Source organism: Coniophora puteana (assembly GCF_000271625.1).
Source record: "Coniophora puteana RWD-64-598 SS2 unplaced genomic scaffold CONPUscaffold_4, whole genome shotgun sequence".
Taxonomy (NCBI): domain Eukaryota; kingdom Fungi; phylum Basidiomycota; class Agaricomycetes; order Boletales; family Coniophoraceae; genus Coniophora; species Coniophora puteana.
This window is the reverse complement of record NW_006913056.1, coordinates 1,349,135-1,372,859: the sequence shown is the minus strand read 5'-3', so window position 1 is coordinate 1,372,859 and position 23,725 is coordinate 1,349,135. Positions and strand designations below refer to the sequence as shown.

The 23,725-nt window shown below is 50.5% G+C and overlaps 9 protein-coding genes across 9 annotated transcripts; 3 read left to right on the top strand and 6 right to left on the bottom strand.

The window, feature by feature from the left end:
* The first annotated feature begins 98 nt into the window (after nt 1–98).
* On the top strand, nt 99–6,472 carry CONPUDRAFT_81100 (uncharacterized protein). Its single transcript, XM_007768331.1, has 10 exons — nt 99–1,104; nt 1,154–3,404; nt 3,458–3,642; nt 3,694–3,755; nt 3,807–4,073; nt 4,136–4,628; nt 4,679–4,925; nt 4,980–6,090; nt 6,142–6,301; nt 6,352–6,472. The coding sequence occupies exons 1-7, from the start codon at nt 197–199 to the stop codon at nt 4,743–4,745; spliced, it is 4,233 nt and encodes a 1,410-aa protein (XP_007766521.1). The 5' UTR covers nt 99–196; the 3' UTR covers nt 4,746–4,925; nt 4,980–6,090; nt 6,142–6,301; nt 6,352–6,472.
* Nucleotides 6,473–6,763: 291 nt separating this feature from the next.
* Nucleotides 6,764–8,263, bottom strand: CONPUDRAFT_101460 (protein serine threonine phosphatase 2C). The gene is made up of 4 exons (XM_007768684.1): nt 7,928–8,263; nt 7,509–7,877; nt 7,291–7,455; nt 6,764–7,230 (listed from the first exon to the last, which is right to left on the bottom strand). The coding sequence occupies exons 1-4, from the start codon at nt 8,190–8,192 to the stop codon at nt 6,785–6,787; spliced, it is 1,245 nt and encodes a 414-aa protein (XP_007766874.1). The 5' UTR covers nt 8,193–8,263; the 3' UTR covers nt 6,764–6,784.
* A 289-nt stretch (nt 8,264–8,552) lies between these two features.
* CONPUDRAFT_164006 (uncharacterized protein) lies at nt 8,553–9,566 on the bottom strand (the record flags this gene model as incomplete). The annotated part of the gene is made up of 6 exons (XM_007768683.1): nt 8,553–8,671; nt 8,734–8,892; nt 8,951–9,124; nt 9,173–9,262; nt 9,318–9,498; nt 9,553–9,566. The coding sequence occupies 6 exons, from the start codon at nt 9,564–9,566 to the stop codon at nt 8,660–8,662; spliced, it is 630 nt and encodes a 209-aa protein (XP_007766873.1). The 3' UTR covers nt 8,553–8,659.
* Nucleotides 9,567–9,716: 150 nt separating this feature from the next.
* Nucleotides 9,717–10,284, top strand: CONPUDRAFT_52407 (uncharacterized protein; the record flags this gene model as incomplete). The annotated part of the gene is made up of 2 exons (XM_007768148.1): nt 9,717–10,130; nt 10,189–10,284. Coding segments are annotated over 2 exons (510 nt in total), but the record flags the coding sequence as incomplete, so codon positions are not given.
* A 629-nt stretch (nt 10,285–10,913) lies between these two features.
* CONPUDRAFT_164004 (uncharacterized protein) lies at nt 10,914–11,750 on the bottom strand (the record flags this gene model as incomplete). The annotated part of the gene is made up of 2 exons (XM_007768682.1): nt 10,914–11,312; nt 11,363–11,750. The coding sequence occupies 2 exons, from the start codon at nt 11,748–11,750 to the stop codon at nt 11,035–11,037; spliced, it is 666 nt and encodes a 221-aa protein (XP_007766872.1). The 3' UTR covers nt 10,914–11,034.
* A 1,086-nt stretch (nt 11,751–12,836) lies between these two features.
* On the top strand, nt 12,837–14,261 carry CONPUDRAFT_52866 (DDE-domain-containing protein; the record flags this gene model as incomplete). Its single annotated transcript, XM_007768180.1, has 2 exons — nt 12,837–13,046; nt 13,206–14,261. 2 exons carry the CDS (start codon nt 12,837–12,839, stop codon nt 14,259–14,261), a joined length of 1,266 nt encoding a protein of 421 aa, XP_007766370.1.
* A 2,474-nt stretch (nt 14,262–16,735) lies between these two features.
* CONPUDRAFT_15850 (uncharacterized protein) lies at nt 16,736–16,885 on the bottom strand (the record flags this gene model as incomplete). The annotated part of the gene is made up of 1 exon (XM_007768075.1): nt 16,736–16,885. A coding segment is annotated over one exon (150 nt), but the record flags the coding sequence as incomplete, so codon positions are not given.
* A 493-nt stretch (nt 16,886–17,378) lies between these two features.
* CONPUDRAFT_152028 (uncharacterized protein) lies at nt 17,379–18,936 on the bottom strand (the record flags this gene model as incomplete). The annotated part of the gene is made up of 6 exons (XM_007768681.1): nt 17,379–17,438; nt 17,497–17,823; nt 17,871–18,005; nt 18,058–18,273; nt 18,328–18,702; nt 18,754–18,936. 6 exons carry the CDS (start codon nt 18,934–18,936, stop codon nt 17,379–17,381), a joined length of 1,296 nt encoding a protein of 431 aa, XP_007766871.1.
* Nucleotides 18,937–21,008: 2,072 nt separating this feature from the next.
* CONPUDRAFT_53085 (uncharacterized protein) lies at nt 21,009–22,991 on the bottom strand (the record flags this gene model as incomplete). The annotated part of the gene is made up of 4 exons (XM_007768197.1): nt 21,009–21,248; nt 21,486–21,746; nt 21,804–21,994; nt 22,238–22,991. The coding sequence occupies 4 exons, from the start codon at nt 22,989–22,991 to the stop codon at nt 21,009–21,011; spliced, it is 1,446 nt and encodes a 481-aa protein (XP_007766387.1).
* Between the last annotated feature and the right edge of the window lie 734 nt (nt 22,992–23,725).

Genomic DNA, 23,725 nt, shown 5'->3' with positions numbered 1-23,725 from the left:
CTTGCCTTGTCCGCTCGTTTCTTTCATATTCCTTTCTCTCCCTTCTCCCTCTCCCTCCTCCTCTCCCTCCTCCTCCTCCCTCCCATCTCCCGGAGAGCCTTTGGGCTCGTGTTCATCGTCTACGGCAACTTCGAGGGCCCTTGTTCATGCTTGTCGACTCTCTGCCATGCCTACCAACAGAGAACACAGTACAACCATGGCATCCCTCTTCGCTCTTCTCCTTGTCTCCCCTGCCCTCGCCTCTCTGCCTCTCGTCGACTTCAACCGAATGGGTCAAGTCGGCCTAGCTGGAGCATTCGCAGGTCTCAGTCTATTCGACAACGCGTCACAGATCACCGTAGACCCGTCCGCATCCACTCTTCTTTCCCGTTCCTCTGATGGCGAACTCATCGCCCTCGCCTCAACCAACCAGGGCGGGCAGATATACTCAGGATGTGCCATTGGTGACGTCTACTATGTCGCTGGCTCCTTCTCGTCTCTTGGCAGCGCATCCGCATCCAACATCGCGTCCTTCACTCCCTCTTCAGCCTCCTTCGCTTCCCTTGGTGCAAACGGTCCAAGCGGGCCAGTACATGCCCTCTACTGTGACACCAACTCAAACCAACTCTGGGCCGGTGGCGTCTTCACTTCCCCCGGTTCATCCGTCGCCGTCTATGACACCAAGGCCAACCAGTGGTCTGCCCCTTCGTTCAAAGGCTTCTCTGGTTCAAGTAGCCAGGTCCTTGCCATCGTTCCAAACGCATCCGACTCTAGCCTCTTCTTTCTTGGTTCCTTCACCACCTCATTTCAAGGAAATGGTACTGTTCCCAACAATAACAATCCCAACGTGCCATACTCTGCGGGTGCGACACCCTTCTCAAGTTCCCTCGTCCCAATTCCTCTTCAGAACGCAGAGATAACTGCCGGCCCATCTACGACAAATACTGAATTCTCGAATATTCAGAATATTTTGTGTCCAGCGGGACCGGATGGGCCAGGCAATACTTGGTTGGCTGAGAACGGGACACCGGCGCAGATCACCATCCGCGCTTTCAGTGCCCTCAACGCATACGGAGTCCGTCTTGGGAACACGTTCCAGAGCGGGTTTGGGACGACAGCATTCACGTTAAGACATTCCTTGTTCTCCATAGAATTTTTACTGATATCTAAACAGTGTAACTTCAGTCCCGGATAATATCGTACAACCCTTCCAGTATATTGACCCTCAGACCGGCCAGAACGTGACCTGTTCCGACTCCTGCCCTCTTTCCACCAACTCGTCTCTCCCTTACCAGGACTTCATCTTCGCAAATCCCACCACATTGAGCGGTGTACAGATCACGTTATCCGCGTGGACCGGCCAAGCCGCTGGATTGCACATGCTTCAGCTGTTGTCTGCCGGTGCATTTGCCTCCGCAGTTCCTAGTCAAAATGGCCAGTCTTGCTTCGCACCCAACCCTTCCAATGTCACCACTACCGGTACATGGACCGCCGCAAATGCAGACACGAGTCTTCCTGGGACGATCCAATCCGTCCAGGTGGCAACAGTGAACGTCGGTACGCCTGCTTCACAGGCGCCGACTTATACTTGGATGCCTTACGTATCAGCATCCGGTGAGTATGAAGTCAATATGGTCGTTCCCGGCTGTGGCAATTTTGGAGACTGCCCTCTTCGCACTTCCGTGCAAGTCGAGATTTTCCCCGGTGGCGGTCAGCAGGGTGTAGTCACCACCGTCTCGCAGCAGAATGTTGCCGATGTGAGCACTCTGATTTACAGGGGTCCTATTGTTCCGTCATCTCCCAGCTTTGTCACCACTGTTACCATGTCTCTTGCATCGAACCCGTCCGGTACCGGCCAGAACGGCCAATATGAGCTTGTGGCAGGTAACATTGAGTTAGTCCTGACCTCGGCCAACGTGACTGGTAGCTCGGGTGGCTCTGGAGGCAACGGCACAACAGGAAGTGGAGGCATTCAGCATGGCTTTGGTTTCTTTGAATGGCCTTTGCACACAAGCAACAACGCAGATGCTACGGGGACACTTCCCAACTCTACGGAAACTATGTACGACTTGGTGGGCTTCAGCTTATACAATGGCATCAACAGTGCTTCTGTCGGCTCTTCGTCAATAGCGGCTGCTGTACAACATCCCTCTGGCTCAGTCTTCTTAGGCGGCTCATTTAACATTACAATGGGGTCAGCCTCTGGAACTACCAACTTCGTCGTCTTTGAACAAGGTCAGCTGGTCACGCCCTCTAATTTCGGGTTGAACGGGGCGGTTACATCCATGATTCTTTATGGGGAGAAACTCTTCGTCGGTGGTTCATTCTCATCGACGAGGTCTACCTCCAGCAATGGCGGTCTGAGCGGCGTCGCTGTCTACGACATTCAGTCTAGGACATGGGCTGCGCTTGGTGGTGGAGTCAACGGCCCGGTGGAGAGCTTAAACATCGCCGCTAATCAACTACAAATTGTTGGCAACTTCTCTACTGTTACCTCCCCCACTGGCGCTACTTATCAAGTGGGTGGACTTGCTGTCTGGGACATTGCGTCAGGAGCATGGTTAAACAGCGGGGGCTTCCTGTCGGGGCACATGTCCTTCGTTGGAAACAGCTCTTCTGCCGCCCGTAACAACTCGTTGTCTCAGTTCATTTCTGGCAATGTCGCAGAATTGGCAGAGTTCGGCGCGACTGGGCTAGTAATGCTGTCTAATGGCAACAACGGCCCTACGGTTTCACCGTTGCAAATCCCATTGGAGGGTAACGGGAGTGGAAGCACAGCGGCTACGGTCACAAAACGACGACGTTCGCATGTGCACCATGGCCCAACTTCGTGGATCCCTCATCTCACGCTGCGAAGTCTCTTTAAGCGCCAGAGTGGTGGCTCTCAACAAACTCTGCCAGAAGGACCTCCTACCCCTGCCCCAGCCGTTCTCGCCGGCGCCTTCTGGGCAAATAGTTCTTCCTCTAAACAAGTGTCCATCATTGGCGGCAACTTCACTTTTGCCTCGTCATCGCACGCCGTTGGTATATACGATGCTAGTGTCCCATCCATCCAAGCTCTTCAGGGTAATCAAATCAACGGCATTGTCCGCTCTTTGAAGGTGGTCGAGAACCAGCTCTTTGTTGGAGGCCAGTTCTCTTTGAGTGGCACCAATGCCAACGGCTTGGCGCTATACAACTTGCAGGCGCAACAGTGGAACACGTCAAATCTTCCGCCACTTCAAGCCTCTAGCGGCTCTACCGTGGAGGTTCGGTCCATATCATCGTCCGCATCCAAGCCAAACGCCATCATCGTTGCTGGCACTTTCACCGGCGCCGGTTCTGTCGGTTGTCAGGCCGTTTGTGAATTGGATACCTCGACAATGCAGTGGTCAACGCTTGGTAGTGGCATTCAGGGCCAAGTATCGTCGGTGTCATATGCTGGTGTAAGCATATGCATCCGCCAGACTTTGAGATGTAACTCACTGTAATCCAATAGAACAACCAGGAATATCTTATCGCCGCTGGTTCAATCACGCTCTCTGGTGGTTCGGCCAATGTTGCGATGTACAGCTTCTCAAGCGGGACATGGAACGCCGTTGGTGATGGGTCGAGCATCCCTGGCCCCGTGACTGCCCTTGAGGTAGACAACAGCAATTCGTCAAGTATCTTCGCTGCGGGGCGGTATGTTCCTCTAAAAGTCTCGCTCGCGATCATTGGTAACATTTGACGTAGGACTTTGGACGGCTCTTCCGCGTTCATGTATCACTGGAACGGTGCAACCTGGAACAACATCGGTATGCATTTCCTCTTCTTCCGCACGTCCTACATTGACCTGTTTATCGCAGGCTCGGGCCTCCAGGGCACATCCAACATCTCTCAGCTGTTGATGGTCCCCTTGCAAAACGCCCACAGCACAAATAGCATCGTGGAGTCGGACCGCATGCTCATGGTGTCTGGGTCGTTGGCAGGATCCACTTTTGCGGCTGCATCTTCCGTTCTGTTCGACGGTGCCTCTTTGATACCCTTCGTCAGCTCTGTCACAACCAGTGGTTCATCAGGATTCGTGGCATCTCTTTTCTACTCCTTGGCCAATTTTAGCTTCACCCAACAACGTAAGTGTTTGCGGTAGTATGCTCCCGCCTTGAAAACTCAAGCCTCTGCTTTTTCCTTCCAGACTTCCTGGCCACGGGCATCGTCATCTTGATTTCTATTGCGATAGCCGCTGGAGTAGTATTCTTGCTGGCATTGATTGGCATCTTGTGGACTTTGTTCTCAAGGAAAGATGACAAGGTTGCCAAATTGGACGGGGAGGATGATGACTCTTCCATCCACCACCGTCCATCTTCGCTTCTCGAGCACATTAACGCAGCCACACGAACTACTATCCTTGGTGGCGGGCAAAGTCCATTCAATGACTTCAGTGCTGAGAAGGACGATGCAGCTCATGAAGCTGTGGCAGTTGGCGGCGATCCTGACCCATTCGGTCCTGATGCCAGCAACTATCTGCGAGCTCAAACTCCATCAGACGCTCACTTTGGTACCATGGTGGCGGAAGAGGAGTTCAACAGACCTGCACACGCTCGCTACTCTTTTGACGGGGCTGGAGATGGTGAGCTACCTATGGCTGCTGGATTGGAAGTGGAGATTCTTGATGACAGAGACGCGGCGTAAGTCTCAGCGTTTCGTGTTATACCAAAACGCAGCTAACAGATAACAGATGGTGGTATGCTCGAAATCCTCAAACTGGACAGGAAGGTGTCGTTCCAGCTGCGTACCTATATTGATGTGCATGTCATTTTGTCATTATTGTTTTCGAGTTGCATCACAATCATACCCTACTTATCAAGATCGACCTTCGGTCGTTCCTTCATCCAATTTAATACACTACACTTTGTCGACATTCCTCGATTTACATATCCTCTCGGGACTCAACTGTGTGCTATTAGAGGACTTGGAGCACATCACTACTTGATATTGATCAGCGGTTCATACAAGTTCGACGAAGGATGAGAGCTAACCTGAAGCAGTGGGTCGCGGAAATGTTTTTGGTGATTATGTCTAAAGCCCACTTTTGTCTTGAATTGTTCGCGGCGCTGTTGATCACGAAACTCGCGAATATGTCTACCAGCTTCTCTCGCTTCTCCGGCGTTTCTGGCTTTCACCACCTCAGCACCCTGACCAAATGCTCCATAGCCGCCTTTGCGAGGGACCAATGCAGAGTTCTTGTCAGCGAGTAATTGCCGAACGATTGCTGCACCAGAGTTGGCATCGTTATCGTAGCGTGGGCCTCTGAAGGACTGAGCGTAATACCGCTTCATACTGCGGTGCCCTATTCGTGCTCCCGAGGGCAGAACAAGTTCGAAGGGTGTGTCGCCGTAAGACAGTTGATTTTCAGGTAGACTCTCAGTATCAGAGCCGCTGTCGGGCGGCTCTGAGCCTGATTCATCCACGATGTCTCCTGCTTCCTCATCCTCATCGTCTTCTTCATCCACATCCTCCCACTCGCCATCCGCGTCGGGCAGCAGCAACCTGCTTTTACGCTGTGCTTCGGGGTAGGAAGTACTAAAGTCATAAAAGTCGGATATTTCTAGTCGGTCTCCTTCTTTGTCGTAAGCTATTTTGCAATGACTCTTGTCGAGCATGTGTTTCCGGACAGCATCGAGAGTTCGGAATTCTCTGCCCTTGCCGTTGCAGTAGATGCAGACGTTCCCAACCGCGATCTTCTCTCCAAGATAGGTTATGAGGCCGTTGATGTCGACAAGGTAATCGGCATCGGGAACGAAGAACGAATGTGCGGAGGCCATGTGTGTGAGATTGTCCGATAGAGAGGACGAGCCCATCGCACAGAACAGACAGGAGGTCGGAGATAGCTTGGCTCGGGCTGCCGCAATCTTGGCATCTATGGTTTGGTTGATCTCGTCCTCGTCCGCGTTCTCGTCGACGACCAGTTTAGGCTCGGGTTCGCTAGTTGCGCGAGTTTCAGAGGGAGGCTCGGATTCTACAGCTAGTTCCTCGGTGAGTGAGGGCGTGGAGGCGATCATGGGCTTCGATGCAGCCTTGAGCTCGTTGTCCTTGTGCTTGCGAGAGTTTATATGAGAGCGGTACGCGTTCTCAGTCGTGTATGTCTTGCTGCGATGCCATTGGGATGGATCATGAAGTATATAAATCGCCAAAACTCACCCGCAAACCTCACAGCTTGACCCCTTAGCTGACGACATGATCGCGGTCTCGGCTTTCCTGTCGAGTACTTTCTGGTTGAAGACGGCAGCGCTGACGGGTGGTAAGGAGGCCACTCGACGTTTCATGTTATACCGATGATGGTCAGAGCGGTAATGTACCCCTGAAGAATTTTGTTAGTCTGGAGAGTTTGAGGAGATGGGTGAAACGTACTCTGCTCTTCTGCAGAGAGAAATGCTATTGAGCATGATAGGCAGGTGAAAAGCGGCTGATCAGGGGGAATAACGGTGGTGGTAGTGGTAGTGGCCATGGTGGTAGAGGAGAGAGACGAAGATCGGGGGGTTATCCTTAGTTTGTTAATGAGCCACTTATCCTTTGATTATAAACCAGCTTAAACCAGTCAAAAGCGACGGCTCCGAAATCCGCTAGTTTCGGCGTCAGTCAGTGTAAGCAAGTAGCTTGCACACTGACTCGTTCATCGGCTGACAAACATGAAATAAATTCCTTGCGGCCGTGTACTGACGAGAACAGTTAATCAGCGTCAGCGGCCAAGCTTTATACCACAAAAATGTAACTACATATATGTACATAAGATTACACGACCTAAATAGATGGATATGGATCGAGAATGCGACCGCGATGTGGTTTAAAGCGGTAGGATCAAAATTGTCGTGTCATCTATCCATCGAGATGTCATCTCCACGGTCAACAGCTGGGACACGCAGTCATCATCGTCACCGCCGAATGCGTCGCGCAAGAGTGCCAGAGCCTTGTTATCCGCACCCGAAGCCTTCTCCGACGTGAGCTGTTCAACAACTCTGTCGGCCACTTGTTGCAAAGTGGAAATCTGCTGGTTAACGCTGTACCGGTACAGATCTGTGAGACCGTCAGAACATAACATCAGGAAACGTTGAACCGAGTCAGCGCTAAGGGCGACGTGTTGAACATCAGGCACAGCCGAAAGGTAAGGCGGCGTCTTGTTGCGGCCTAGGAAATCGGGTAGTGGTGTAGAAAGCCTGAAGCCAGGCTTGCAATTCTCGAAAATGCGTTGCGTGTAGACCCTTGGCAATTTGAAGAGGTGGTCTCCGATGGCTGGAATAAAACAATCCAGTCACTATCACCATAAGATAGGAGAAGCAAGCGTATTTTTACCTCTTGTGACGGCGATGGCCCCGAGCACTCGGTCTCTAAGCACGACTTCCTCCTCGCCGGGATGCTCAGACCTAATCCTGTCCACCTCGGATTTCTCAGCTCCGTTGTGGTTCGCACTCAGCAGAGACGCATCGAGCTGTCCTGATGAGGATTTTGTGCCCAACACTACAAACCAAATTCAGTGGGCTAAAGGTAGCTACGAGGCTGAAGGTACTCACCTGCCTGACAGTCGCCCAAGCTGGCTACCCAGAGGTTCTTTGCTCCTGGATCAACAAGCGAGACCAGCGCTGTAGTGCCACGGAGACAACGGATGACTTTGGCATTGTTCTTGCCGCCAGACTCGTGATCATTTATGACCGCAGAAATTTGATCGTCGGAAAGCTTTAACACAGCCTCTTCTCCTCCAGGAAAGAGGTCGAGTAGATCCTGGGTGATGGAATCATCGATGCCCTTGACCGAGTTGGCGAGAAGGTGGGAAACAGCCGCAGGTTCAAGAGTGCCAGCGGCAAGTGCGGTGGTTAACATCCCCTTGAGGATACCAGGGTAAGTGGTGACGACATATTCTGCAGTATCCGCACCACCGTGTCCTGAGGGGTATAAGGATATAGACTTTGGTCATATTGAGATAGACGATTACCATCAAAGACAGCAGCGAGGGTCCATGTGCCATTGGATAGGGGCCATTCCTCTACAACGTACCGGTCTTGGCTCTTCTCATTCGGATTCGGGCAAGGCTGGCACGAGACACAGCTAACAGAGCCGATCTTCTTGGCGAAAGAGAGCCGCTCTAGCTCGTGGCTAAGCTTGGGCTCGGAGAGGGCGTGATAGGTCCATGGGCCCACGTCAGGGGGATACCCAAACTGGGCAAACCGAGTCTGGAGGGGCTCAGGCGCTGAGGACATGGTGAATTAAAGTCAATGGAAGCCTGAATGACTTGGAACGCAGAAGGTGAGTCTCCTGAGTATTTATCTGTCGGGAGTGAGTACACCTCAGTTCGCTGGCTGTGTCGAATGATATGTCGATGCGCCCGTTGGCCGGTGCTGGGCAAAGGGCGTGCAAGGAAGTAACGCTGTAACCCTGGGTGGAGGGTATCGAGGGGACGGCATCTCACGGACATATGCACAATTAATATTTGGTCATATCATCGCTTGCCTCGGACCCATTGGCGGCGCACTTCTCCACGCCCCTCGCGCCTTCAGTCGCCAACAGCAGACCATCAAGTTCACGGAACCCTTGCTCTCATACCTCATCACTTGGGCTAGCAGTCAAATAATTATGGATGGATTATCAACACTTGTCATAACAGAGCGTCTCGAGGGTCCTCTAGCGGATGGGCGTTAAATTACAGACGTGGACATCTTTCCACAGTTTAACTAGCGTTCTGAGCAACCGTGATGAATGGTAAGCGTATGACCAAGTGCCAGGAAAGGCAGAGTGACGTACAAGACCAAAACGCTCGGCGCGCTTCTTTCTTCTCTCGAGTTCTTCAGCATCAGCTGGTTCTGTGGGCGAGCTGCGCTTCTGACCAGCTTTGGCAGTAGTCGTGTCATTCTTGACGGACTGGCCGAATCTTTCTGCGCGAGCCTTGAGTTTCTCCGTATCCTACATGTCGTGCGTTAGAATACATTCGGGGAAACGACAGCGAAAAGAGACGACAGACCTCGGCAGGAGTTATAGTAGTCTTCTTGGCTGACTTGGGTGCTGGCTTCGATGCTGCTTTAGGTGCTGGCTTCTCTACCAGAGGGATATTGAAGCGAGCTGCCCGAGCCTTTCGTTTCTCAAGGTCCTCATTACCCTCGGCTGATGGCTGGGAAGTAGGCTGCGGAGCGGCTGCCTGTAGAGTGTCAGACTGGAGCAAGGAAGGAAGAAGTAGTAGTCTCACTGAAGACGCGGGTTTCGCTTTAGGTGGACTTGCTGGATTTGTAGTGGTAGTGGTAGGGTCGGGAGTGGGAAAAGTGGGGACGGCTGTTGGCTGTGGACGCGTCGGATGAGAAGAAGACGCGTGGAGAAATAGCAGGATAGCTTGCCTCTGGGTCTGGAACAAGGGGTACAGAGTCGCCGGACTGGGAGTGAAGCTGGTGGAAGACGGCGATGGCCTCTGGACTCTGAGTGATTTTGGCAATCAGCTCACTTTTTGTAGCTCTAGCCGGGACTTGGACAGAGGACCTGGAAAGAATGCCCTTGAGGTCGACGACCTTGAGAGATTTCCTGTAAATTATTTGTTATATTTTACTGGGATTTATTGGAGAATTGGGTACTGACAGTTGTGCTTCCATCGCGCGTGTGGCTGAGTCGCGCGAGGCACGCGTCTGTTGATTTGGTGACTGGTGGGCGGGGGAGTTTAATGTGACGTTGTGTGACAAGGGAGGGGATTGGACGAGCGTGACATGCAGTGGCAGCGGTGGACGTTGTGTCTTAGCCAATCAATGGACGACGGCGTCGATCAGCTGCTCTCCCCCGCTTATCCGAATCTCCAATACAACCAGACAGACCTCTACGCCGTCAACGTCTACCGCGGCACCAACCAGGTCCAGTTCCCAAACTCACCCGCTCCCTCCACACCCTCAGAGGACCTTTTTCTCCACACCCACCACCACAATGCACACCACCACCAGCAACCTCAGCATCACCTCCACCACCACCATCACCAGCAGCAACAGCATCACCAGCAGCATCACCAACACCACCAGCAGCAACAACAGCAACAGCCACCTCACGAGGAAAACACAGTCGACGAGGAGCCCCTCTATGTAAATGCGAAACAGTACTTTCGCATCCTTAAGCGCCGTGTCGCCCGCGCCCGTCTCGAGGAGGTCCACCGTCTCTCCCGCCAGCGCAAGGTATATCCTTCTCTTACCCTGATCCCTTTCCCCTGTCTTATCTTCCCATCTCTTTCAGCCTTATCTGCATGAATCTCGCCACAATCATGCTATGCGTCGTCCTCGGGGCCCCGGTGGCCGCTTCCTTACAGCAGAGGAGATAGCAGCACAGAAGCTCGCCCGGCCCGGCCCAGTTCACTCCCTAGAGCACGCTGACGACACAGACGACCATCTTACCCCTCCCCAGGAGCCCATGGCTCTCGACCATCCTCACACTTCCTCTTCCAACCAGGCGCTTCTTGACCCCTCCACTTCATTTCCCGAGTCCACCTCCGAGTCCGCCGAACTCGCGATCTCCTATCCCTCTGTCCCTGACCCGCACCCTTCCTCCGTTTCCCCCCAGCCCTTACAGCCGTACACTGATTCGTCCCATCTGCAGCGTCAACCACACGCACATGCGCATACACAGGCGAACCCCACCACTTCCTCGCTTGCCCAATCAGCTCAGGTTTCCTCCAAGGACGCTGGTGTTGCTCCTGTCACACTCCGTTCACCCTATCCTCCGATGCAGATGCATCACGTCCCGCATCCCCATGCTCACGCGCGCCACCACAGACAACGTCTCAACTATTCTGACGATCTCTATCAAACAGACTCTCAGCAAACCAACAGCGAGATGCCGACGGGCATGATGTCGTTCCAAGGTCATAACGCCCAGCACCTCCCGGGCGCGGGTGCATGATAACTTCTGTTCTGATGTGACTCAAATTCCCTGACTGATTCTATGCTTTCCCTTCATTTTGGGTTGTTCTTGCAGTGTTATTTCTATTTTGCTGTTTACATACATAGATGTCCTGTCCAACTCCGCTCTAGACCTTGTGCTCTCAGATAATATCAAACATGTTGTGATTTGTAAATCTTTGGCTCAGTTCATCTCAATGTCCATCGCATTCGAATCCACTACTGGCTGGCTTGACGAGTCCTCGTCAACCAACTCGTCAGGCGATGGTACGATTGCTGACACAGGTTTAAACAATATCAATGCCCTACTTGTATCCTCCTTATCCACCCTCTGCAACGGGATCAACGTCGTGGCTGGTGGGTTGCGGAGGAGCTCTAATACGGCAGATGATATCTTGAAGCCACCTGCATCATTTTCATCCTCGTCTTCGTCCGAGTCGTCGAGACTAGTCACTATAATGCCTAGGCCTTGTTCAGATGATAGAGCTGGACTCTAGTTAGAGTAGACTCACGATCTTTTTCTGGTTCTGACCACGAACGCTGTACTCGCGACTGCGTGGACAAGGGATCTGCCGAAATGCCAGTCAAAGGAGACGTGGGTTCTTCGACTTCACTGGGAAGGATGGCACCCTCCGTGGCCACCGCAGGCATGTCGTCGAGATCCATGGTGCTTGGTTCCGAGGAGTCTGGTATGATTTCAACGGCAGGAGAAGGATTGGGAAGTAAATGGACGGGGTTGGTGTGATTGCCAATGTATAGATGGGCAAAACCGCGCTCGAGGTCAGTGCATTGCCTCTTGCTATCGCGCGAGTCTGCGCCGGCGTCGTTGAGGGGTCGCTTTCTACTTGCTTGCTGGAACCATGGATGTCGGATGCTGTGTATCCACGCCGGTTGAGACATGACGGTGGTGAATAAAGTGACGTCCGGCGCCAAACCGCGGTCCGGTCCCGGGGTTCCCGCGAAAGCGGTTACATGTCCCCATGCTGCTTTTGGCACTGGAAAAAAAGTATCAGACACGGTCCTAAAGGGCATCCCTGGATCCATGCCCGCATCATACAGTCGAGTCTCCAATAACCCATGCCCCCGATAACCCATACTCGCCGATAACCCATACGATGGGGCTACTCCCGAGTTGGTCCCCACCCAAATGGGTCCAAAAACCCATAACTCTCTGATACCCAATACCCCATACAGATTTTGCCAGCAAAACCCATACTTTTCGGTAGCTTTCGGACCCTTTAAAGTACATTTGTAAGCCTTAATTGTACCGTCACATTTTTTCGGTCGTGTTCGCCCTCATTCCACCACCCAATTCCCTTGCAAGTGAACAACAGCAACGTAGAAATACTCAAGAAGGGCCTTGACACCCTTAGAAGTAACATCAAGCAGCGCAAAACTGAGCTCGAGGCTCGCATTTCTCACGGTCAACCAATTTCCGAAGAAGACGAGAGCTGGCTTGATGGCCCAGCTAACCTTGTTGATGAGGAGCGGGTCATTGAGGTCCTTGTAAACGCCTCTGACTACAGCCAGGGGCTCCAGGGGCTTGATGAAGAAGGCAAGGTGCTGGTTCGGAAGCTACAAGAGCTGGGAGCAGGTGGGAGTAAGACGGCAGGGAAGAAGAAGTCAAAGTCAAAGACGAAGCACGTACCGCAGAGCAACAAGAACTCAACAGCTCCTAAGAAGCCCGTGCCTGTTGCACAGTTCAACACTGGCAAGCATCAGAGGGCCACTCTTGTCATCCGCATTGAAGTCCTGAACCATATTAGAGACACAAAGATGAAGCAGAAGGCAACAGCTACTCACTTCGACGGCATCTACCCCGACATCAGATTCTCACAGCCCCTCATCTCCGACTGGGTGAAGGACGAGGCTAGGTGGTGGGCTGAGTGGGATGACAGCTCTGTGGCTGACCGCAATGTCAAGCGCGTACGGCAGACAGAACACCCAGAGGTGACGAAAGCGCTGGACATGTGGGTAGAGGACACAATGACCAACAATATTCTCATCACTAGGGAGGTGATACGACAGAAGTGGCACTTTTTCGCAGCTGAACTTGGAATCCCGGAAGAAGACTGGCTCACGCTGAGTCCTGGCTGGTTGACGAAGTACAAAGCAAGGATGGGGCTCAAGGAATATAAGCGGCACAGTGAGGCAGCCTCAGCTGACGTGGAGACTGTCGAGAGAGAGCAGAGGCATGTCCAGGGGCTGATAGAGGAGTTGGGCTATTTGCCACGGGATATTTACAACATGGGCGGAACTGGCCTTTGCTACGCGTGAGTGCAGTTCGCATTGCTGAGAAATTTTACTGACTTAATGCTCAGGATGCCACCTGACCGCGGTTTGTCAAACAAGGAGATGAAGGGGGTGAAGTTGCGGCTTACATATGCCCTCACAGCAAACGCAGATGGCACCGACAAACTGCAACCTCTCGTTATCGGGAAGTACCGCCAACCTCGAGCATTCAACAAGAAGTCGGCAGCAGCACACGGTTTCCTGTACCGACACAATCCGAAGGTGTGGATGACAACTGTCCTATATCAAGAATGGATCAGGGACTGGAACGAGGAGCTGCGACGGAAGGGGAGACATGTCTTGTTGCTGCAGGACAACTTCTCTGGGCATGCTGTCCCTGCTGGTCTCACGAACATTCGCGTCGAGAACTTCGAGCCAAATCTGACATCTCATGTGCAGCCAAACAACCAAGGCATCATCAGGTGCTTCAAGGCCCACTACCGTGCTGCTTACATCGAACGCGCGATTGCCCGGTACGACCAGGGCATCACCCCAAGCAGCATCTACGACATCAACCAGCTGCAGGCTATGCGGCTGGCTGATATTGATTGGTGGCAGGTCAACACCACCACCCTCCGGAACTGCTGGAAGAAGGCTCAAATCTTACCTGAGTTTACCAGTCCCACCCGTTCTCAACCCTCAGTCCCAGTCTCATCCCTTCTTGATGGCGATGCTGATCCTCTTCTGCATGCCAAGAAAGTTGTTGAGGTGGCTCTTGATGCTCTGCAGGCAACAGGAACCCTCCAGAGAGTGAATCGGATGGACTTGACGGAGCTCCTGAACCCAGAGGTGGAGCAGGGGTTAGCTTCCAGGATGTCGGATGCGGAGATCGTGGAGATGGTCATGGTCGAGAGCAGGGGAGGCGAGGAGAGTGTGGGAGCAGAGGGAGCGCGTGATGAAGATGACGAGGATGGCCCAATTGAACTTCCTCCTACATGCAAGGAGGTCCTCGAGGCCACCGCTGTAATTGGGCGGTGCCTCGACAACATGGACAGCATGCTCGCTCAAAAACTCGAGGTCATGCTTGCCTCCCTCACACGTCAGATGAGGGTTGAAGCATCACAACAGCTTGAGACGTCCAAAATCACTGACTTTTTTACTCGTAGCTCGTCGGAATAGTTTAGAAAATAGAATAGAAAGCTAATAGAATTTTTGGGCTCATTTTATCCCCCTTTTTTCAACTTTTTCTCATAGCCCATAATTCCGATAACCCATGTCTTTTGGCATCTCCTGAAGAGTATGGGTTATTGGAGACTCGACTGTATGTATACAATGGCAGCTCACCGGACTTTCAAATTAAGATTCTGCTGCGTGTGCATGGAGGAATATTCTATACTATGTCGGAAAAACCCCATTTGCATTATGATGCATTTATATGCATCTTAATGCCGACTGCATCTTGAATGCATCTTAATGGGGAGCGGTAAAATTACGATGGTGCCTCGCGTTGTTAAGATGCTATTCTAACGGCAACCTCGGCATTTAGTCAAGCAAATGTATTGTGATGACACATTATCATGCAGCCCTCGCCATCTGGATTCTTAGAGGGTTTTTACGCATCTTAATGCACCCCCTTCCATTATAACATACTGTAGTTTTTTGACCACAAGTTTGCGCCCCTCAGTCTCCCATTGTTGCAGAATAGTTGGAGTTTAACCCTTGTACATGGTTTGTGCTTGTATGAGCTCTGTAGGTTATATGCTTTAAAGAATCACAGTAATTCTGTGCATACCCACCTTGGGGCAGTCTGTATGCAGGAAAATGGGGGACAGGGGACGAACTTGTGGTCAAAAAACTACAGTATCTAAATACATGCCAACCATTACCATGGACTTCAATTCAATAGATGCATTAAGATACTCATTTGGTGTGCTTAGTCATTTTCATCGGCGTTTTCATGTGGAAAAATGAGTAGCCATGAAGATTTACATTAAGATACGAAGTTACAAGTGATGCTACTACATGTAATGGATAGGTATACTACGATAGAAATAAGAGACGAAGGCAAGAATGAAAGGTGATAGGCCAAGGAAGATGGAAAGGAAACGGACAATGAAGGAAGGGAGAGTATGCAACACAGAGGGGAGGATATGCAGGAAACGGATGGGGCGAATACACAGGACATGGATGGGGTGAGTACGCAGGACAAGAACGGGGTGAGTACACAGGGCAAGGGGATGGAATATGCAGGACATGAATGGGACGAGCACACAAGACAAGGACAGCAAGAGTACATAGGAGGGAAAGAGGATGCGGGTAGGAGGACGCAGGAAACAAATGTGGAGCAGGCAAAGAAGGTGACAACGAATGCAAAAGAGACAAGAGGAGGAGCGACAATGGATCAAAGGACTCACGAAAGACCTGAAGGCTGTAACCAGCGTTGATGGACTTGAGGGAGGAGGAGGAACAGGTGGAGCGACATGATATAGATACATCAAGAGCAAGAGACGATTCGTGTGAACACTGAAAACTTTGCATTATGAGGTGTTATGATCGGACTCTGAATATCTTGACCGCATCAGGAAGCTGTCATTATGTAAGCCTGTGCAACAAGACTCCTTATTCACAAAGCAGAAACTCCAGAAAGCCTAATTGATTGAATCCTTGCAAGTGTAGTTACATCAGATAACGTATTTCATTAGATTGTGATACGAGGAGCGACTTTTGATATGCATAGCAAGGAAAACACCTGCAGTAGTGAAGAAACAATTATTCTGAGCCTTGAAGCTGTGTCTTGCTACACATGCCAGTACGAGTAGTAATAGCATCAGACTCAGCATTCCTAGGCACTCTAGCTCCAGGACCATGGCGACCTGCCCTTCGGGCCTGGGCAGGAGAATCAGACTCTGAGCCTTCTGCATGGTCTGAGGAGGCAGGTTGATGCTGTGACGAACACTGTCAATATGTAATATCAAAATAAAGGAAAAAGAACATGACCCACAGCTGGGTTGGGTGCACGAGCAGCAACCACTGCGGAGATCAATTCACCAGCATTGCTATCAGAATGACGCAGCATTCGGTGGTCTTGACAAACACTTTGCTGAAGCCAAACCTGAGCAGCCCAAATTGGCGTCTGCGCTTGCGGGCCTAACGCAACAGGTCGGCGCTAGTGTTGTGCAGGGCCGGGCTTGGCCTGAAAGCCCTGGCTTTGGCCTGGCTTTTGAGGGCTCGGGCTTTGCAAAAACCCAGGCCAGGCCCTGATGTAGGGCCAGGGCTTGGCCTGGGCTTGGCTTTGGCCTAGGCCAGGGCTTTCACTATAAAATCGTGTATTTTGCTTCCTATGTACATAAAAAATTGGAGCAGTCAGTTTTCTACTCAATGAAGCTATCAGGATTGATCAGACAGTAAAAAACAGTGACAAAATCGACTTTTTATTGTGTTGCAACAATTACTGTAGTAAAAGACACTTATTCATCCAAATCCCAATGGTTCTCATTGTCTGAAATACCTAAAATTAAGTCTCCAAGTCCATCATCATGCTTCTCAACAGTCATTTCATCAATACCATTGTCCTCAGCTTTCTCTAAGGATAACTCAGTTGCTGAGGATGGCCCTGGCTCATGGGAAATTAATTCCTGGCAGCTGAGTGTCATCAACACCTGAATAGCTTCAACAACATCTCCACCAATGTGATTGCACCTTTTTGTGATTATTTCAGCAGCTGCAGAAAAAGCACACTCACTGGACACTGAAGAGGCCATAATAGACAAGCAGCTGCTTGCAAATGATCCCCAAATAGGGTACAAAGGAAAATTCAACTGTAGCACTGATTAGAGTCATAGAATATGATACAACAAGATGACTTACACCCCACCGGTGGATAATAGATATCTCTTTTGGAAGAGGCATCACAGAGCCAAGGTAAGCATGAAACTCTTGAGTCCAAGGTGCTGAGGCATTTTCAGCTTCACTGTTTGCACCAAAACTGCCTTCAGGACATTAGTAACCTGCTGAGTCAAACATCACATAATCACTAACATAACTCTCAAGGCTATATTCTAATAATAGGGCAAGTGGGTCAGATAATGCCATAGCTAGATTAGGACACAGCGCACTTTTGATTAGAATTTCCCACAGTCAATAGAAACATTGTACACTATCTAATACTTAAGTTCAAGCTATACAACTTTTTGTTACTAGAGTAATTGTACAGTCATATCAACATTTTTCAAAAATTTAGCTACAGGCCCTGGCTTAGACCCTGGGCTCGGGCTTTGCAACAACCCAGGCCAGGCCTTAGGCCCTCAAAAGCCCTAGCCAGGGCTCGGGCAGGGCTTGGCCTATATAGGGCTTGGCCTGAGGGCTTTAGGGCTTCAGACCTGGCCCTGCACAACACTAGTCGGCGCTCTCGGACTTGGTCCCAGTGCAGCCGATGGCTCTGCGAGCAGCACTCATGATTTCCCCATATCTGCTCTGACAGACTTGTTGTCGGCTGCAGCTCTGCATCTTGCTGCTGCTGTGCTGCATTTGGTTTCGCAGCAGGAGCTGCATTAGCAGGCCCATCAGAAGAGGGCGGGATGCCAAAGATCTCGAAGTTGTAGAACTCCTGGACCTTCTGAACCCATTTAGGGTTCAATGTCGTTAGCTTCCCAAGAAGATAGTCCCTGTCAGATGTGTAGTTGATTCCCGATGGAGAACTGGGCGTGGAGTATTCATTATCGGTAGTAAGGAGATAGCGGACCTGATAAAAAGTCAGTATCATGTCACGGGCAATTCAGATTGACATACATCGGTTGCACCACTTGCAATCATCGGCGTGCTGATGGTCTTCACACCCCATTTGTGACCATTGGTGTTGCTTCGCGGTCTGGGCACGCAACAAAACCTCAGGCCAGATTTGCTGAACAGCTTGATGATGATCACCTAGGCCGCTGATGGTAAGAGGCCAATATAGACAAAGATAACAGCTTTGCACCTTAACAATGGGCTCAGACATGAGGAGCGTGCTCGGATCTTGTATCTCTGGATTCGTATAGAACACGGGAGGGACGCAATTGTAGTGCTTAGACTTGATGTCCCTCTTCAGAAGACTGAGTTTCTGGTCAACGGTAAGAGCGGGAACGATTGTGGGCATGGCATCTCTCAAATGAGACATGTAGGGGCGCCAAGCCAAGTTGATTCCGTCAATAAACTAGAGCGAACAGGGTTAGATCTATTAATGTACTAGATAAAGCATGAGGCATACAAGTTGTGCAAAAGAGGGCTCCTTCTCCATCAACGGGCGCATTTCGAGGGAGAGGAATGCGTACAACTCAGCCATGGCGCCCAGAGCCATCTTGTTTGCATCCTCCCAGTGTTCTGGGCTGCCGGGATCCATGGCGAGGGCAAGAGGAGAGACCGGAAATATACCATCGTGGGGCCAAGGCCAAACACAAACCCCATATTGGCCGCCCTCGCTGCGTATCTTGTTTGAGTTTGCAATTGTGCGCAGGGAGAGTCCCTTATCAAAATTGCATCGAGCCTTTGCCAGTAGCAGTGCATACAAGATCGCGATCTTAGTCTTAGCAGCCGCAAGGGCTTTGTACACTCCCCCATATTCCTCCTGTAGGTCTTGATAATACTAAACCCAATAAGGTCAATATCAAATTGCCTAGACATGAGAGTACCGTACCTTGCAAATCTGAAGCATGTCAGCACTCGCCGGCAATGGTGCCACATCAGACGGGCGAACGAAGCACTGATCGTCTTCATTGTTGATGTTGGAAGCAGCGTCCTCAGCAGCGGCATAGTTGTTGTTGTCCTGAAAGTCCTTGACGGCAGCGCCAAGCTGTCCAGGGCCGTTGTGAGTCGTCATGCAAAATATGTAGATAGAAGTGAAGGCAGGAAGTTAGAATGCAGACGACCTAGAGAGATAAGCCCAAGCACTCACCTATTTATATGCTGAGTTGTGCAGAACTGAGATGGTCAGCATATGTCTCAGCCTGAGACGCGGTGGGTCCCTTGCAAAGGCCTCAAGACGTCAGATTTTTGCGGCTGTAAGCCACAGCATGAGCCATGAAATGAAAAAGAGAACACACTGCCTTCTAAACTTTATGCTACGAAGGTTTCATGCTCACCGTAGTTTGTTTTTACAGTTAATCTCCGCTGTACAGGGCTATTTGGAGAGATCACGGCTGCGTTATTCTACGCATTCATGCTGGCGTACCTGAGGCGACTGCAATGGATAACAAATCAGGTAAACAAGCATAAGCCTTCCTGGTCATTTGCCAAACACGTTGGCGGCAGCCCGTACACTCACCTTACCAGCCCGGGGATCCACAAACACGTTGATACCCATGCACTGCTGTCTGTGGAAGGAAGGCTTGTCATGGGACAGTCCCAAAAGGTGTATTAATAGTGTGAGCAGCGATAAGAGAAATCTGGCTCACCTAAGTGTGTATATGCACGCAGGAAACACAAGGAGGACCCTGACAAATGTGAGCAGATGATCAAGCTAAGATGCTGCCGGAGGGAAACAAGTGTGATGTCCATTCAGATAGCAATGAATGCAAGATAACAACAAGGCAAAAGAAAGTGGGTGAGAGCTGTTGAAGCCATGAAAGGGAAGAAGAAGACTCCGAGTATCGCAAGAAGCCAGAGCCGTGTTTGATTTGTTGAAGGAAATGTAATACTGTACATGATAGAAGCAGAGAGAATAGGAGCCTGAAACAAGTAGAACACGGAAACAAGGCACAGCAGGAGAACATTGAATAAACAAGGGATGGCAGGGGATCAGAGACATGTTAGTGAGGAGCTGGTGGGGCAAGAGAAGACACCACCCGGTGGTTGTGGCTCCATTGTTTCATATGGAGAAACATGTCCCCATTGATGTGATTAATGACAAAAAACTGCTGTGTGTGACCTGCCTTGTAGTCCTGGGCTAATAGAGCCCCCCGAACAATAGATGCCACTGGGACAACTCTTGCAGATTTCCGGTGGACAGCCTTCACCTGAGTAAAGCAAAGGTCGCCATCGATTACGTTGCTTGATCCACTAAGGTCTGCAGTGTAGGGCTGCACAAGAGCCAAATCAAGCAGCCCCTCGAGCTCAGGAAGACGGAGTTGGAAGACAAGGATTAGTTGTACAAAAACTTGGAATGTGTTGGTCATCTGAACCAGAGCACAGTTGTATCGAGCCTGGCTATGAAAACTGGGGTTGCACCGTAGATAGTCCGTGCAACGCTTCCAGGTCTCCAGAGAGTCGTAGTTGACTTTGAGAAACCTGAACTCCTGTAGCTAATAGGATTGCGTCATATATAAAAATATTATAAAGACACAGATGTGAACGAGATGCCATACCTCAGAGTTGCAATTGAAGCTTTTCCATGAGATGTGCTTGTCTTTGAACAATTCCATACCATCAAGATTAGGTAGTTCCAGGTTCACAAACCGCTTGAGATGCTCAGGGAACCTCTGCAAGGCTGCATCTTCTGGACACTGAGACTGGACTTGTCCGATACATGCGATGGCTTGGGGTGAGCCTAAATAGAATTGGTTAGGCGAAGATCTGAAGTTGCTATACTCTGGTCCTTTGTCGCTATCTTCACTTTGGTCTTCTCCTTGTATTCTTGTGTTGTATTCCTTGAGCCTAGCAATAATGAGGTTGACAATCAGCCGGTGCTGATTTTTGCAAAGTATCTATGGTGCAGTTCACCTAGCCACCGCTACCTTTGTGCAAATTAGCCCCTATCCTACTGTAGCCTTCAATACCAGACATTTTTTTATTTTGTCTTGTAGAAATGCTTGTTTCTATCGTACAAAGAGTTCCACAAGACGGAATTTTGATTGAGTAAGAATTGGCGGAGATTTTTTTTTAAAGGTTGATCGATTTGGCGCGGCCCCATAAAAGGGAAGCCCCTATTCCAAAAATGGAAACACGTACCCACGCTCAGTCAAAGCGTTGAGCAACACGCTCTGGCACACGTCGATGGGACTTGTATCGTGTTGAGCTGAAGTTGCGAACCTCGATATGTGCCTCCTTGGCATCCAAACCAGATCTGTATGCCTCTATCCAACGGTGGGTGCGATTTTCCCATAAGCGGATTGTGCGAATGTCGACAGAGGCCATTGCTTTGGGGATATTGGCCTTGAGAGTGGCAAAGGTATAATCACAGTTGTCGCGAATATACTTCTTGACCTTGCCCCAGAAATATTCGATAAAATTGAGTTCGCAATGAAACTTGGGTAAGAAAAGGCACAAGTGACCGGCTGCCTCGATAACCTCGCGAACAAGTGATTTCTGTTCTTGAAAATCAGGCTGCAGTTGCAGAATGCGGTGCAAACAACACTCGGTAGCATCAACAGCACACTTGCTGCTGCATTTCCCTCTGAGATTGGTCCGGCTAATCCCTCGTTCAAGCAGTACTGCCTTGATCCCCTTGGGCTGATTTGGGTGATCCGTGTGATCTGATGGGAAAACCATTGGTTGAGTTATTTTTTGCCCATCCCGAAGGAACCATCCATCCCGCATCCGAGCCTGTTTTCCCCCTGGATTTATGTTCATCCATGTGATAAGAAGGGCATCCTCTGCATAAGCAGAGTGCCCCTGTGAGTTGTCGATGAGAAACAGGGCCTGATAACCAGCTCCATGATAATTCTCAAATGTCGGGATTATTTTATTTTTGAGCTTTGCATAAAAGGAAATCAGCAGCAAAAACTGCGAAGATACCAGTGCTGTTCATACCTGTTCAACAAATCTTTCTCCATTCCAAAATCCATCTTTATTTTTCCCATATTCCAGCGATTCACCGGCTTCAGGCATGTGCCCAACTGTTGAGCAAATAACTTCGCTCCTGTGCTCCCCAGCCCCAACTCCTTTTTTGACCAGTGGCTGCTTGCCATCAAGAAGCCATGATGCTTCATGAGCATCATGTGCTCGGACGACCATCTCATCATGTGAGACTGTAACAAGCCGACATTCAACAAAGTTAAGTGGCACATTTGTTATTTCTTCATCGGGATTGGCAGGATCGTACCGGACAAGCCAATGTTCAACCCTCTTTAGCGCTGGTAAGAATGTGTTGCAGTGGTACTCAACCACATCGGGACGTTCATGGCCATCAAAGTATAGCGCTTTCTTGTGTGAAGTGTATTTGAACCCTTCCTGATGCAGCCAACACCGGGCTGTGCTCAATGAGATACCATGACCAACACGGAGATGAATGCGAGGGAAGAGTTCAAGCTCCATACATCTCTTCAAACCCCGTGGCATCTCCTCGTTAACAAGTTGATGAAGGTATGCTTCTGCTTCGGCTGGGATCAGCTCGTTTTTGCTGAATTTTGCGAGTTTTTCCGGGTTAACAGCCCATTTGTTGGATCGCAGATATGTGCGAAGAGCGGCAGCAATACCGGGGTCATCCAGCAGTGAGTCTGTTTTTGCATGCTTTCCTATCAAAGATGTGGGGAGGAGTCTCGACTTGATCCACTGACGAGTCCATGATCGGAGCTGTTGCCCACCCCATCTTGGTGCAAAACCATTACCCTCTGCCACACGTTTGGACGCGTCGGTAAAGCTGCGCCCATTTTTGAGCACCATCTTGAGATGAGCCTCAATAGCCTTGGTGCGTCGTGCCTGCAGGCCGTTTGGTCCACCTTCGAACTGAGTTTTCGCTGACTTCATCATCTTTTGCAGATCGTGCAGTCCAACAGCCAGGTTAACTCTCTCATCTTCCTGCTTTTCCCCTCGCCTCTCTTCTCGCTGTTTTTGGTATGGCACCTCAAGCTTCTGCCGTTTGGGCGTGGGAACACAAGCGGCTTGTTTTGGTCGAGCTGCGGGAACAGCAGCCTCAATGTCTGCACCATCAGACTCAGATGAGGTGTCCGAGTTATCAGCTTCATCGCGAGCATCGGAGAAATCGGATGCAAAGAACATGAATGAGGACATGTCATCGAGGCCATGGTGAGCTGTTGTATGAGCCTGATTATACAGGTTGAGCTGCTCTGATGCCCGTGCAAGGCTGGCAACCAAAAAATGGGGAGGAGCTGTAGCGACAGGCTTAAACATCTCTTGCATCATCACAATCTGTGGGTCAGTTCTGTGATGAGGTGAGTCTTAACTTATTTTAACTCAAAAATGAATTACAAACAAAGTTTTTGCCCTATCCTGCTTTTCCTCTCGCTCCCTCGCTTCTGCTTCTCTTCTCTGCCTTGTCTGGTCAGACAAGCCATTGCACCCCAAGCCCCGGTTCTTTTCTGCCACTTTCCACTGGCTCACAGTCTTCTTTTGCGATATCTTGTCGATGGGTGTTGGTTTCTCGAGCTCATTGGCCTCTGCTCGCAACACCTCCAAATTTTCCTGTAATTCTTCGCCCTCCATCTCCTCGAGGCTCTGCTCTGACTCATCTCCAGCCTCATACTCTTCATCAGACAACAAGTCAACATTGACACCCCCTTCATAACTGCAGTTATCCGAGTCCTCATCACTGATCTCGTGAATCTTGGGGACCCAAGCTGCTTCAAGTAGAGTGGGAGCCTGAGTTGGCTGACCATTGCTGTTTCCAGCACCGGCTTGCTGCTGTGCACGCTCATCGGTTCGGATCTGCAGCCTTTGGGCTCTTGCAGCAGCAGCAGCTCGCTGACACTGCTGTTTCTGATGTTTGGACATAG